The 13,269-nt window shown below is 41.4% G+C and overlaps 1 protein-coding gene across 12 annotated transcripts in view; it reads right to left on the bottom strand.

Moving 5' to 3' along the window:
• The window catches only part of septin3 (septin 3), a 29,593-nt gene extending 19,654 nt beyond the window's left edge, over positions 1 to 9,939 (bottom strand). For 10 of the 12 annotated variants that reach the window (XR_008570601.1, XR_008570605.1, XR_008570606.1 and 7 more), the window contains exons 1-2: positions 5,397 to 9,939; positions 3,663 to 4,690 (exon numbers count right to left, since the gene is read on the bottom strand). Coding sequence is in view for 3 of the 12 variants with exons in the window: in XM_054778094.1 (XP_054634069.1) it covers positions 3,663 to 4,690; positions 5,397 to 5,665 (1,297 nt within the window). In the remaining 9 variants the exon portion in view is untranslated. Of the gene's footprint in view, positions 1 to 1,083; positions 1,285 to 3,444; positions 3,617 to 3,662; positions 4,691 to 5,396 lie in introns of those variants that run through there. The other 2 variants (XM_054778098.1, XM_054778097.1) reach the window with 2 other exon arrangements.
• Between the last annotated feature and the right edge of the window lie 3,330 nt (positions 9,940 to 13,269).

Here is a 13,269-nt window from a genome sequence, read left to right as displayed (position 1 = left end):
GCCTTTTGTTTGTGTTAGCAAGGTTGAGTGCCTTATTGTTTTTACATTTGACAGTGTTTAAATTGTTTCTACACTTGTATGACAAGACTGCTGATGCGTGAGCTGCACCTGAGCATCTGTGACACAAATCACCTTCTTATAGCACCTTTTGTTTTGACCTTAATAATTGAGTGTAATGTTTTACTTAGCCATTCCATGGTGTACCCTCCCTCTCGCCCAAAGTCAGCTGGTATAGGTTCCAGCATACCCCCATGACCCGAGTGTGGACAAATCGGCATAGAAAATGGATGGTTGGATGATTTACTTAGCATAGCAGTGGTAACTTTTACACTTGTAGGGCAAAAATTTAAATGTGACTTAAAACAGTGTAGTTTTTATGATAGTTCAAATAATCAATTCCAGTGTTAATCTATCATTATGGTGATGATATATATAATGAGAGAACTAACCGAGCTGAGTTTGGCTTTAGAGGTTCCACTGTGTTAAAATGGTCACTATCTGTGGCAGTATCAGTGCTATATGCCATTAAAGAGGCAGGAGGACGCCACTAAAGGTGTAAAGAAGTGTACGAGGCTATGTTGAATCAACGAGTGTTAACAGATGGTAAATATTGAAAAAAAGACGAGTAATGTCCAGCCTGCAGGCTTCCACATGGAGCTGCATGCTGCCATAGTTTCAGTGCAGCCCCGTTCACATGATGCAGGGCATCCTGGCTCTGGTTGTCACTTTGATTTACAACATGCTGAGGTCACCCATTTTCTAAACACGTCCGTGGGCACAATGCTAGTATTTAGCCATCCACGAGTATAATCAAATTTAAGCAAGTTACCGCCACATGATGTTAAGTCAAACCCTGCGACCTGTTTCTCATTTATAAATATATATATATAAAAAAAAACATCTCAATATTCTGTGGTAGAATAGTTAGGAAGCATAAGCCTGTGTTTTATCTGATTCTATGCAGAACATGAGGTTCTCTACATCGCAGTCCATCTGTGTCGGCCCCATTGTTTCACAGACGGCTAGCAGGCTAACAGCCGCCAAAAGCCGCTAGCTTAATGCTAACAGACGCTTTCCACTGACCTGTAGATGTCTGTTAGGCCGCTACGGTCGCACAAAATAAAGATGTAAATCCAACACGGCGGTGGCGGTATTAGCAGATTGTTGTGGGTACCTCTCCTTCTCTATAGCTGCGAGCCCTCCTCCCTTTCTTCTCCTCCGTTACCTAGGCAACAAGAGAGGAAGGAGGGCGTGGGAAGATGCAGTGCGCCTGCGCATCAACACCATGCCTGAAAAGTACTTTCATGCGACCATATTGTCACAGCTGTGTGTTTATTGGTGACGCAAAAAATATTTACACTTTAAAAGAATCCCTATATTTTGTACTGGAACACACACATACAGAACCATATCCCATAACACGATAAGAACCTTATTAACTAACCTAAGCTGTTTCTGCACTCATACTGCTTTTTTTTTTTTAATACATCCTCTGCAATAAAGCTATTAAACTATGATTGTGTGCGGAACAAAGTCCAGAAGTCCAAGGGAAAGTTTGCATATTAAGATAACAGATTAGATAAGAGCAGTGCTATTTGTTAGATTTTCTTCTGGTTTTAAATTCATGCATTAAAATGAAAACTGCCCATCATCCACAATTTTTATGTGAGACATGAACACACATCTTTATCTTTTCTGTGCGTTCTAAAGATTTAAACACAGATAAAAAGAGACATCTAATGGGACACACCAAGACTACTCTCAAAACACCTCCAAAAACGTCCAACACGGTTTTATGGTTTTATATACATGCTATACCATTTAGTAACGGGTACATCCATGATAACATGTAATACTTACAGTATGTTGTTGTATTTTGGTCCTTTTAAGCATTATCGGAACTGCCTTCGTGGGCGCATTGATTTTACCTAGCGTTAACCTTTCCAAACTCAAAAACAAAAACAGCAGCAGTGGCGGCAGCTCCAACTTGTAGCCTTACCTTTTTGGTCTGAGGCTTGTGAGCGCGGCACTGACATATTGCGGGCGAGTGCGTGGTGAAGCTAGTCACTAGCTGGCTAGTAGCTAGCCGGTGTGGTGTGGCAAGGTGTCAATACGTCATTAACTAGTTTGATCGGCTTAACAGTGTTAATAATAATAATAACAATGTAGCTGTAGCTTGGTTAATATGCATGTCACATTATATGTAAATGGAGCGTTGTTGGCGCTTTTTGGACTGTTTTTCAGAAGGTTTTATAGGCGGAATAAGTGTTTCCCATAACGTGCATTCTTAGCAGCATCTTTTTAGGTGTTTTTATATCTTTACAATGTACAGAAAAGAGAAAGACACTTGTGTTCATGTCTCACATAAGGATTGTGGATGATGGGTAAAAATCCCCCAAAAGCTCAGTTTTACTTTAAAGTTAAACGTCATACTTTTGAATTCTGCAGTTGTTTTGTACCTCAAAAATAACGCAGGAGTAATGGTGCAGGTAGTTTTACTAGGGAACGATTGTTGGTTTATATAAATCTTCTGAGCCCCTGTCTACAAGCTATGGCTAGCTTTTGAGGAGCACCATTTTGAAAAGTGTTATCATTACATGAGAACATGAAATGTATCGGTATTTTTAATTTTGTGAATAAACTGAATAAAACATTGCAATTCAGATGCTGTATTAACCTGAATATAAGGCACTACAACTTTTATGTTCTCTGTTTCTTAAATAGAGATACAGTTGAGCCACTTGCTTTGTGAATGACAGGAAGAAAAGCTCAGACTCGCTTGGGGAGAAGTTGTTTGGCACCACCTTTTGGTTTGCACGTATAAATCCAGACTCTGAATAAAAAAATGACCCACTTTTTTCAGACTTTTTCTAAGGAAAAAACCCTGTCTTATATGCAGGGTCTACATTTATATATCAAAACGACTTCTTACAGATTGGGTCAGAGCTTTTCTTCCTGTCACCCACACTCTCCTTTCACACACACACTTTCACTTTGTAGCTGCGACACAGAGACACACGGGAAAAAAGTGCCTCAAAGTTTGGGAAAGTTGCCAAACAACAGAGGAGGCATATGCTAATTCTAAGATTATGGTGATCAATGAAGCAGATTCATCAAACAACCGTCGAGCGGCTAAGAAATGCGAGGGGGGCCTCGAAGGTGGAAAAGCGCTTTACAAGTGAAAGATATCCTTTTTTTATAGCAGTCTACCAGTTGAGGGGTAATGATATTTGGGTATATACTGTAGGTATGTGTATATTTGGGTCAAAAGGGTCATTAATAACTTTGAAAAGACAGTAGATAATCATGATTGAATCTGAGTTTTCAAATGCTTAAAATTAGGATGCAACTTTTGGTCATAAGTTGAAAAATAATGCCTAAAATAATGGTTAGCAACACTCAATGCACAATCATTTTCATAAGTGCTGTAATTGTGTACTTCACCTTGTATGCATACTTCATCTCTGAATCATTCTCCTTGGCTCCTTCCTCCGCTCTCTTCTAGCCGCTTCTAGTGTTTATGTATGTTTCTCGAGACTTATCACTTGGACACGTCTCACCAATGTGTCTGTTCCTCCACTGATAAGCGTCACCGTCTCTTTCCCACACCCCCTTTTCTGTTAGGGCCTCGCCAATGTGTTTTTGACACTTACTCTACTTACCCTCATAATCTGAATCGTGGTAGTCCGCGGTTATGTAATAATAGGGATCCTCCTCTGGAAGACTCTTTGTAGTGCGTGGTGGTCCAGCAGGCTGGTCAAACACCTCCTTAGGAAAGCGGAAGGGATATTCTTGCAGTTTTGGGGCAGTTTCCAGAAGGCCTGGGTCATCTAGGCTCATAACATTTGAAGGCAAGATGGCAGATTTTAAAGCAGTGTGTTGCACCGGGTGCACCAGACAGGTCTTATATGGGTTCCCTCTGTACGTCCACCCAGCGGCCTCCTCGATCCTATCATTGCCTCTTGATTGACAACTGTGATCCTTCCAAACACGGCAAGACTGGCTCACTTTATCCTCGACATCCATCCGAGCCTTTGAACAGAATATTTGCTCAGTATTCACTGATGTACTTGTGTTCGACTGAGGGTTTTTTGATGAAAACTCCGGTATCGTCCGTCGAGCATGTTCTCTCGAATGCCTCCTGATTTGTAGGATTGTGGGATCGTCCCTCGTTTCATCGCTGAAGCGCCTTCTCCTGGTTTGCTGGAGCGAGCGATACGCTGCAGAATTTTCGTGAATCATTCGCCAAGCTGTTGTGTTCTCAGAGTGCATTTTCTCATATGCAGAAGAAGAACCTATCCTCCCTCGTTGTTGCATACTTGGCTTTACTTTGGTGATAACAGTACTATCTGCAGTCTTAAATAGACATAAAGCTTCTTGTTCAAGCCTATCGGCTTTAATGTCTTCTGAAACGGGCTGCCGCAAACTCGCCTCCAGAGAAGTTGGAGATGCATTCCGTCTGGGTGATGGGAACATCACGCCTGGTTTGGCCGCAGTCTTGACCATAAATGCAAAAGGAGAATGGCTCGGCTTTAAGTCACAATGGTCGGAGGGAGATGTGTTTGTCTCAGCAGTAGAAAAAATAATGGAGGACTTTGCAGGATGTTTTACAGTGCATTCTCCTTCATTCTTCTGAAGGTGCTGACTTTGTTTGACGTGGACGGAACAAACAGGTCCAAAGGATCTGTAGCTGAAAGGGAGAGTGATAGTTAAAAATGTGTAGGTTATTTTATTTATAAGTCCTTTAAAAAAAAAAAAAAAGTCAGCTTCCCCAAAAACTGCTGTCAAAATATGATTGAAATATTTTTTATGCTTTAAATGAGTCACTCTTTTCAAACTGCTTCAGCTTGAAATGTTTCAATATTCATTATATTTTTAGATGTTACACTTTTAAAGGCCGGCACGCATAATAGCTGCAATTTCTTTAATAGAAAAAAAAACAAGTTAACACACACAGCAGGAGTGACACGCACACACACACACACACACACACACACACACACACACACACACACACACAAGGCACCCTTGCAGAAAGCAGTAAAAGGTGCTGCATGCATTGAATGGGAAGAGTAACACCATCTGGTCGCCAAATATGACAATTAAAAATCGAATGCCAGTAGTCTAACTTGAAATCTTAACATAAAGTATTGCATAGTTTAAGGTACCGGTAAGAAAAAAATGACTTTTTCTGTGGGACAGTATTTATCTTGAGTTTTTGTGTAGCTAACAATTTAAAAAAAAAAGAATATTCTTTGTTAAATTTGACCTATATTCATTTAACACAGTCAAAATGTTGTGAAAATAAATTAAAAAAAAACAAAATGTCCACCAAATGTCCCAAGGATCTTGTATGAGCTAAATGGAGCCAGAATTCAAGCGCCACTGCTGTTTACCTGTCACAAGTTGGCAGTTTTTCAGGATTTCTCTCATCAAGCGTGAATGAAGGGATGTGAATCACTTTCTTTTTCATGACAGGTGACGACAGGCCGATGCGGGAAGACAAACGAGAGGACAGAAGATGAGGAGGATCTTTTGGCTGTTTAGAGTTTGATGAGACCCGAGAGATTAGAGGTGACAGACGGTCAAAAACACTCATTTTTCTTCTTGTGTTGGAGAAACGAGATGGAATGAAACCTGATGAAGAAAGAAAAGAAAGAAGCATGATGGTTCATTTTCTATGTGTTCAGATCCTCCTGTAAAAGTGTCAGTATACAAAAAAATGTACACAAAAAGGGAATATTACCAATAAAAATGGGGAGGGGGAAGCAAATTCTCTGGTGTTACCATATCTGAGTTACTACTACACATCCTTGTCCTTCTCTTATTATTGCAAATTGGTAACTTGACTCATGTTGAACACGGTCAGTGAATAATACACACTCAAAAATACGAACACGACATTTTTGTTTTTTTGCTCCCATCTTTTATTTAACTTTTTGTATGTGCACAAACGACCTACCGCTGTCAAATCTCTCTAAATCTATGTCAGTGGAGATAATCCATCCTCCTCACAGGTGTGGCATGTCTAGACTGGCCACAATAAAAGGCCACTCCAAGATTTGCGGTTTTATGGTATTGGGTTAGGGAGGTCACAAGGGGGTCCTTTGCATTGAGTTGATCTTGTTGTTGATTGTGGCCTGTGGAGTGTTGGTCCGTTTCTCTTCAACGGCTGTGCAAAGTTGTTGGATATTGGCAGGAACTGGACTACGCTGTCACATACGCCAATCCAGAGTAAGTAACACATATTTGTGACCAATTTTTGGGAGAAATAGGCCTTTTGTGTACGTAGGAAACGTTTTAGATCTTTGAGTTCAGCTCAGGGAAGGTGTTGCATTAATAATTGTTTTGCATTTATATTTTTGTTGAGTGTGTATCAGTGACTGAGGAGACAGGGGTAGGATCAGACAAGCTCTGCTTCTTCCTACTTCTTTTCGGACACGTTGAATGAGAAATGTTAGTGCAAAGTTGATATCTGTTGGGATGAGGGGTGGACTGGGACACAAATATGGCTCTGGACTTCCAGACCAGCACACTATAATCTGTACGCACATGCTGTGCCAATCTGCCCCATTGATGTACATGCAAACACGCAAGCCCTTAATACCACCACCATACTAAACAACATCCCTCTATATTCTGGAGCTGGGAATACAGTACATACTGTAAATGAGAGTGAAATCTTTTATCGGTGGGCTCAATGGGCTGCTGGCGTCTCTGGTGGGATCATGTCCACATTAGATCACAAATCTGGGCATGAAAAGCAGAGGAATAGTGGTTATGGTTGTGGTTTAATTTATTTCGGACATGCATATCCTGTAGTTTACATTGAATGCTTTATGTTACAATTCACAATTCCACATGTCCGAAAAGGAGTAAGAAGAAGCACAGCTTATTTAACCTTACCCCCTCATCCTTATTACATAACTATTATCATTACTATTTTTTTTTAACAAAAAACAAACTAAACTAAGAAAAAGGTTCTTCCTTTTCCCTTGTTAATGTCCAAATCCACTTCCTACCATCTTTCGTGTTGTACTATGAGTGTCATTGAATGTAGATCCATGGGTTCCTAATTCTAGAACTTCTTGTTGAGCAGGCCCTTGCAACGATGATATCAAAGTCAAAGGTTTTTGTATGTAATCCTTCTAGCTGCATGGCTCTTTCTTGTGGTTTGTATCCTCCATTTCCCTTGTTGTCACGGTGTTCTTTAGTATGTATTCAGATCAGTGATATTTTTTGACAACAAGCACTCTTGCTTATACTGGTCCTCCATTTTGCTTGATGTAGATTTTGCCGTTGGTGCTCCAAGTGCCTTGTATCTTTCCCTGCTTCCTCAAGTCTCGTGCTTTCGTGGCGATGTCAACATTGCGTTTAGTCAGAGGCTCATTCCTGTAGACGCTGGAACCTATCATCTTCTTTCTATTTCAGAAGTGCAGTTTTAAATTCCCTGTTGATGAACTTAATGATGATGGGTGTGGTGTTGTTTCTGCCATATAGTGGGATGCAAACAGCGATGGTGTTCATATCTACAGTCGCTTCCTTTGATTGTAGGAAGCTGGCAATCTGTTGCTTTGTTGAAGGAACATCCGTTCCATCTTTGTGCATTCTGATCCACCTCATAAATGATATTTTCCTTTGCTTTTTTTGTCTTTGGATTTTCACTATGCTTGCAAATGATTTTAAAATGCTCAAAATAAACCTTGAAATGTTCAGTGTTTAATAATAATCTTCTAACGAAACAAAAACACATAAGTTGTACAAAAATTGTTAGATGGACACAATGTATCTATCCCACTGGACTGTCGCAGGCACTCCAGAGCACAAACATATATATGCACAATAAAAGTCTAAAAGTTGGCAAATTACTTTCGAAAAAAGTTCTACACACATTTTCAAAAATGTATACACTGTACATACACATGATTTAGATGTGCTTCATATTGCAACAGCACTAGGAAGTGTTTCTTTCACTCTGCTGCTGAAGTCAAGAGGACATTATTTCAGTCACTACTCTAAAACGTTACTTCGTACTAATGTTACTACTATACTAAATGTTGCAGGAAAAAATCGGAAGACATACGTGACTAACCTGCACATGGAGGCTTTGCTCGTGTCTCCTCCCTTGTTGTTGCTGTCAGACCGAGTGAGTAAACAAGACAAATGAGGCGAGGAAAGGCATGGTGGGAGTTGTGGGCAGACGAATACCATTCTCCTGATTCCTGCACACTGAGGCTGCACTGTTTCACTCCCACTGTGCATCCTTTAAATGGGCCTCCTGACAGCAGCATACATGCTCATTCTCAAGTCATCACCACTTTCTCTCCCTAAAACAAATCCACAAGAATGAACTACACTTTTATTTTTTGCGTGAACAAAGGAAGCACATGATAGTATTTTGACACTCCCACCGTTACTCACACAATGTCACTAAGTAGAAACAATGGGGAAAAAAAGATTGACCAAATACAATTTTGACTCATCTCTCTATAGGGCAATGAATACATACTCCTCCAACATTCATATATTGTTTACTAACGTCACTACTACAATGTTTGGGCACAGTGGCAAGGACAATCCACACAGCATCTGTTGCTGTGCCAACACCCCTGACTCTTCATCAATTCATGGCACAACATTAGGTACACTTACAAGATAGATTCCAAAATAATGCGTATTTATGACTGACACAGTCAGATAGACATCAATTTAACAATGTTTATTCCTGCGGTTGTAGTTTACTGCACTACATCACACTGAGAGGTGTGTCTAATATTTTGTCCCCTCTCATGTCGCTGAACAAGGTAACCAAAATATTACAAGCAGCTCTCAGTATGATGGAGTGCGGTTCTACACCATTGCTTTGCTATGCCGTACTGCTGTGATACACAAAACCAAGTACAACTAGAAATGCACGGTTGTCAAAAATGTATGTCATGGTGCATCCTACAGGTGTTGGTACTGTACATTCATATAAGCCTCAATGACTGATGGCCAAATTATGATTAAAGCGATGTTTTTATTTGTTGAATTGGTATATTGTAGCTAAAAATTACTCAAGAAAATGACAAGGGTTGAGGTGGTTATTTTCTTTTTCTTTTTTACATTGTAAAAAAGATTCAAGTCCAAAACATTCAGTGATGCAGGCATAGCCGGTATTTTAAATCTAGAGTTGATTACCAGGAGGTTACCAGGATACTTTAGATGTAAAAATAACAATTAAATGTCAAATATATTTTATGTTTCCCTTTTTTTTTTTTTTAATTAACAACCGAACACAACTTCTTCCTTCTTCTTCCAGTCCTTTCGGCACTCTCTTTGTTTTATATTCGGATAACCAGTGGATAACTAGTTATGCTTGTTTTTTGCTTTACACAGCAGCATAGTAACAATGTTATTATTAGTTCATTACTGTCACGGTAGATTGCATCATACTGTAGTAGTTTGGTGTTCCTAATATTTAGATTCCCTTCTTATAAAGCTACATGAGATGGACAAAATATTAGAAGCAGCTCTCAGTGTGATAGAAATAAAAAGTATTAAAGTGTGATTCAAATCTGATAAAGCACTGCACCTAGATTGTGCAGTTGTACCCAATGAAGTGATACTGTAAGCCTCTCACTTCAACAATGAACTACACCAGTCAACACCATACACAGGAAAAGTAATTGTCCAAATACAAAATGCATGTAAAAATTGGCACACGTGAAAGATGGCATTAAAATGCTTTCCATCAAACCTCCCCAAAGGCCATTGTGTCCTCCACAGTCTCATTAAGAACCCATCTGCTTCACTTTTGTTTGAGTTCTCCTGAAAAAAAGAAAACACACTACAATATGGTCAGGATCAGAGAAAAGTTGTTGTGATGGAATACGGCTTAACAGATTATCCCTTTCATCCTTCCTTTTTCAATTGTTGAGCACCCCCGCCCCCATGGATCATATCAGAGCATCCGTATCGTCGTCTCTGCAGTTCACGCTGGCCACCAGCGGGCGATGCCGGACGCTTTTGTTGCTCCACATGTGGGCGTCCTGCTGCCCGGGCTCTAGAAAGTAGAGGCATGCTCCGAATCCCACCAGCACCAGGATGGACACCAGCAGATAGAGAGGGACGAACCAGTCCAAGAACAACCACGACATCGCTGCTCTCGCTGGAATTTGGAAGCAGTGGAGGATGAGTAGACCAGAAGAACTAGGCTGGACGTTGGGAAAGAGGAGAATTACTCTGTTGTACTTCTTACAAACAATCAGCGTGCATGTGTGCAGACTCAGCAATCAAATACCGCATGACATTACCTGCAAGTACTTTAAAAACAGACACAAAGCATGCAGAACAAGACTGAACAAACACAAGAGCTTACCTGTGCGTCAAGGTGTGCAACGCTCACCAAATGACAGTCTAATCCACGACAACAATCCAAACCGAGTTGTGTTGAAGCTCTCAAGTACGTAATGCAAAAATTAAATGTGCCAAAAAAAAAGACAGGTGCTCTCTGAGAGGCACGAGAGACAGATGCTGCATGCAGCTTCATCCTCCGAGCTCATGGCTCTGACGTTCAAGAGGAGGGGTAGGGTTGCTATGACAACACCCCTGCTCATGGCAGAGAGGAGGGAGGGAGTGGGAGGGAAACTTATATAACTATAATCTTCGTGTGTGTGTGTGTATGTGTGTGTGTGTGGGAAGAGAAGGGTGCAAGCCCTTCAGATGTCTTCAGCTTCTTCAGCTTGCTGCGTAAAATCAATTCCACTCCATTTAACACCGAGGGCCATCACACAGCTTATGTGACATGGAGAAGGAGGGAGGAGGCGGGCTGTGTGTGTATGTGTGTGTATTTTTTTTTTTGGGGGGGGGGTTGTCATATCATGCACTGACTGAAGGCCGCCATCAGTGTTGATTTATGGAGTCTCTCTCCAGAGTAAAGTCTGCAGGATTATTATTGTTATTATTCATTTTATTGTCTCACTCTTAAGGAAACAAAAGCTCAGCACAAAAGATGCGGGGAGGAAGTTTGATGGCTATCTTTAGCTCAAGTAACAGATTCATGAAAAGCAGCTGGATGACAGCCATGCTCTCGTCAACAAGCAGGAAATGATGATGGGATACAGTACTTTATAGAGTATGTTTACACCAGAGGGGTTCAAACCTTTTCATCCTAGGCTGGTCCACATGCATAGTTTGATATTTTTCATCTGTTGCTTGCTTAACGGTCGAGATTTGCTAAGCAGTCACATATACACTCCTGATCAAAATTTTAAGACCAGTTGAAAAATTGCAAGAATTTACATTTTGCACTGTTGGGTCTTAAGTTCTAAGTAGAGATTCAAAATGCAAATAGAAGACATGCGAGTGAGACAAAAATGTATTTGAGTAAACAATTTATTACAAACCATCCATCTTCCGCTTGTCCAAGGTCGGGTTGCAGAGACAGCAGCCCAAGCAGAGAATCCCAGACTTCCCTCTCCCAGGCTACTTCATCCAGCTCCTCCCGGATCCTGGGGCATTTCCAGGCCAGTTGCGAGACATAGTCTCTCCAACATGTCCTGGGTCTTCTCCGAGGCCTTCTACCACTCGGACGTGTCCTGAGCACCTCCCCAGGGAGGCATCCTGACCAAATGCCCGAGCCACCTCGTCTGTAGGGTTATAGGCATGGTTTGAATTTGAACGATTCCGGTTCCGATTCTTTGTTTCGATTCCGCTTCCTAACCGATGCCTAACCTTCCGATGCCAATGCTTTTCAGAGGCAGGGTTTAAAAGTTTGCATGGTTTAAACGAGTTCTTTTTGAATGAAATGTCTGAACTTCTCCATGATTTTTTTTAATGATGTGAACTTTTTATCAACTTAGCTGTGTATTTCTGACACAGAAGATGTTTACTTTTACCCTTATTTTGAAGGCTGGAAGTGTGTCATGTGTGTTGATATGGTGTCTTGACTGTTGCTAATAGAGACGGACTGTACACATGAATAAACTTGCCTAGCCGTAGCTCTAACTCCCATCCATTACTTACACTGAACTTCCATGACATCAGCGAGCATCCTGAAACCCTCGGTTACATTGGCATGAGACAGACGTCATTTATTGTTTGACTTCCCTAACTCTGACTGCTTAGAGGATGTCCGGTGTAGTGCATCAAATACGGGGCATGAATTCGGAGGTGTTTAATCATGTTGGTTGTATCATTGTGTTGCAAATGTTGCACTGAGCCGACCGCTCTTTTTTAAGAAGTTAAGCCAAACTTTTCATCCACTTCTTGTTCATTGGTGCTTGTTGGCTTCTTCTTCGTTGGTGCTTGAGGCTATTTTTTCCGGTTGGCGATCTGGGCATCTAAACTAGGAATCAAAATTTAAAAAATGTAACGATCCCGAGAGAATTGCAATGTTAGTCCCGGTTTCCACCGATGCTCTCGACTCGATGCCCAACTTTACTTATCTGGCTCCTCTCAATGCAGAAGAGCAGCGGTTCTACTCCGAGTTTCTCTCGGATAACAGCGCTTCTCTCCTCATCTCTGAAGGGACAGCCCAGCCACCCTATGGAGGAAACTTTTTGCCCACTTGTGCCTGTGATCTTGTCCTTTCGGCCACTACCCGAAGCACATGCTCCAGGTGGTGAAGATGGCTTCACAGAGGGCATCTGCTGTCGAAGAAGTCGTTTGTCAGGTGGGCATTGTAAACTGCAGCCTTGTCCTATTGAAAAATCCAATCATTACCCCACAGAGGAGGGCCTTCAGTCATGAGGGATGCCCCTGCAACATCTCCACATAGCCGGCTGCCATTTGATACCCTGAACAAGCTGAGGCTCCACGGTTCCATTGAAGGAAAAAACACCCCAGATCATGATGGCGCCCCCTCCACTGTGCCGTGTGGAAAACATCTCAGGTGGGATCTCCTTGTCATGCCAGTAGGAAGCCATTAGGACCATCAAGGTTAGATTTTTTTCTCATCAGAAAATAAAATTTTCCTCCACCTTTCAATGTGCCATATTTGGTGCTCTTGTGCAAATTCCAAACGGTCAATTTTGAGGCCTTTGAAGTTTTTTTGTTCCTTCTCCCATCTGATGGTTATTAGACTGCACTCAGCGCCATTAACAACCTTCATTCGGGCCGAGGTTCATCGGTTCCTCCTCCTCAGGGCCTGTGACATTGTTGTGGGTCTACCGCTTGACTTTTTTGTTCCATAACCCTCAGGATCTTTTAAGAAGTTTAAAATGACTGTCTTACTGCATCCAACCTCAGCAGCAATGGCGCGCTGTGAGAGGCCTTATGCAGCTCAAC

The sequence above is a fragment of the Dunckerocampus dactyliophorus genome, chromosome 6 (genome assembly GCF_027744805.1).
Source record: "Dunckerocampus dactyliophorus isolate RoL2022-P2 chromosome 6, RoL_Ddac_1.1, whole genome shotgun sequence".
Taxonomy (NCBI): domain Eukaryota; kingdom Metazoa; phylum Chordata; class Actinopteri; order Syngnathiformes; family Syngnathidae; genus Dunckerocampus; species Dunckerocampus dactyliophorus.
The sequence above is the reverse complement of the archived record's forward strand: the minus strand, read 5'-3'. Positions and strand labels throughout refer to the sequence as shown.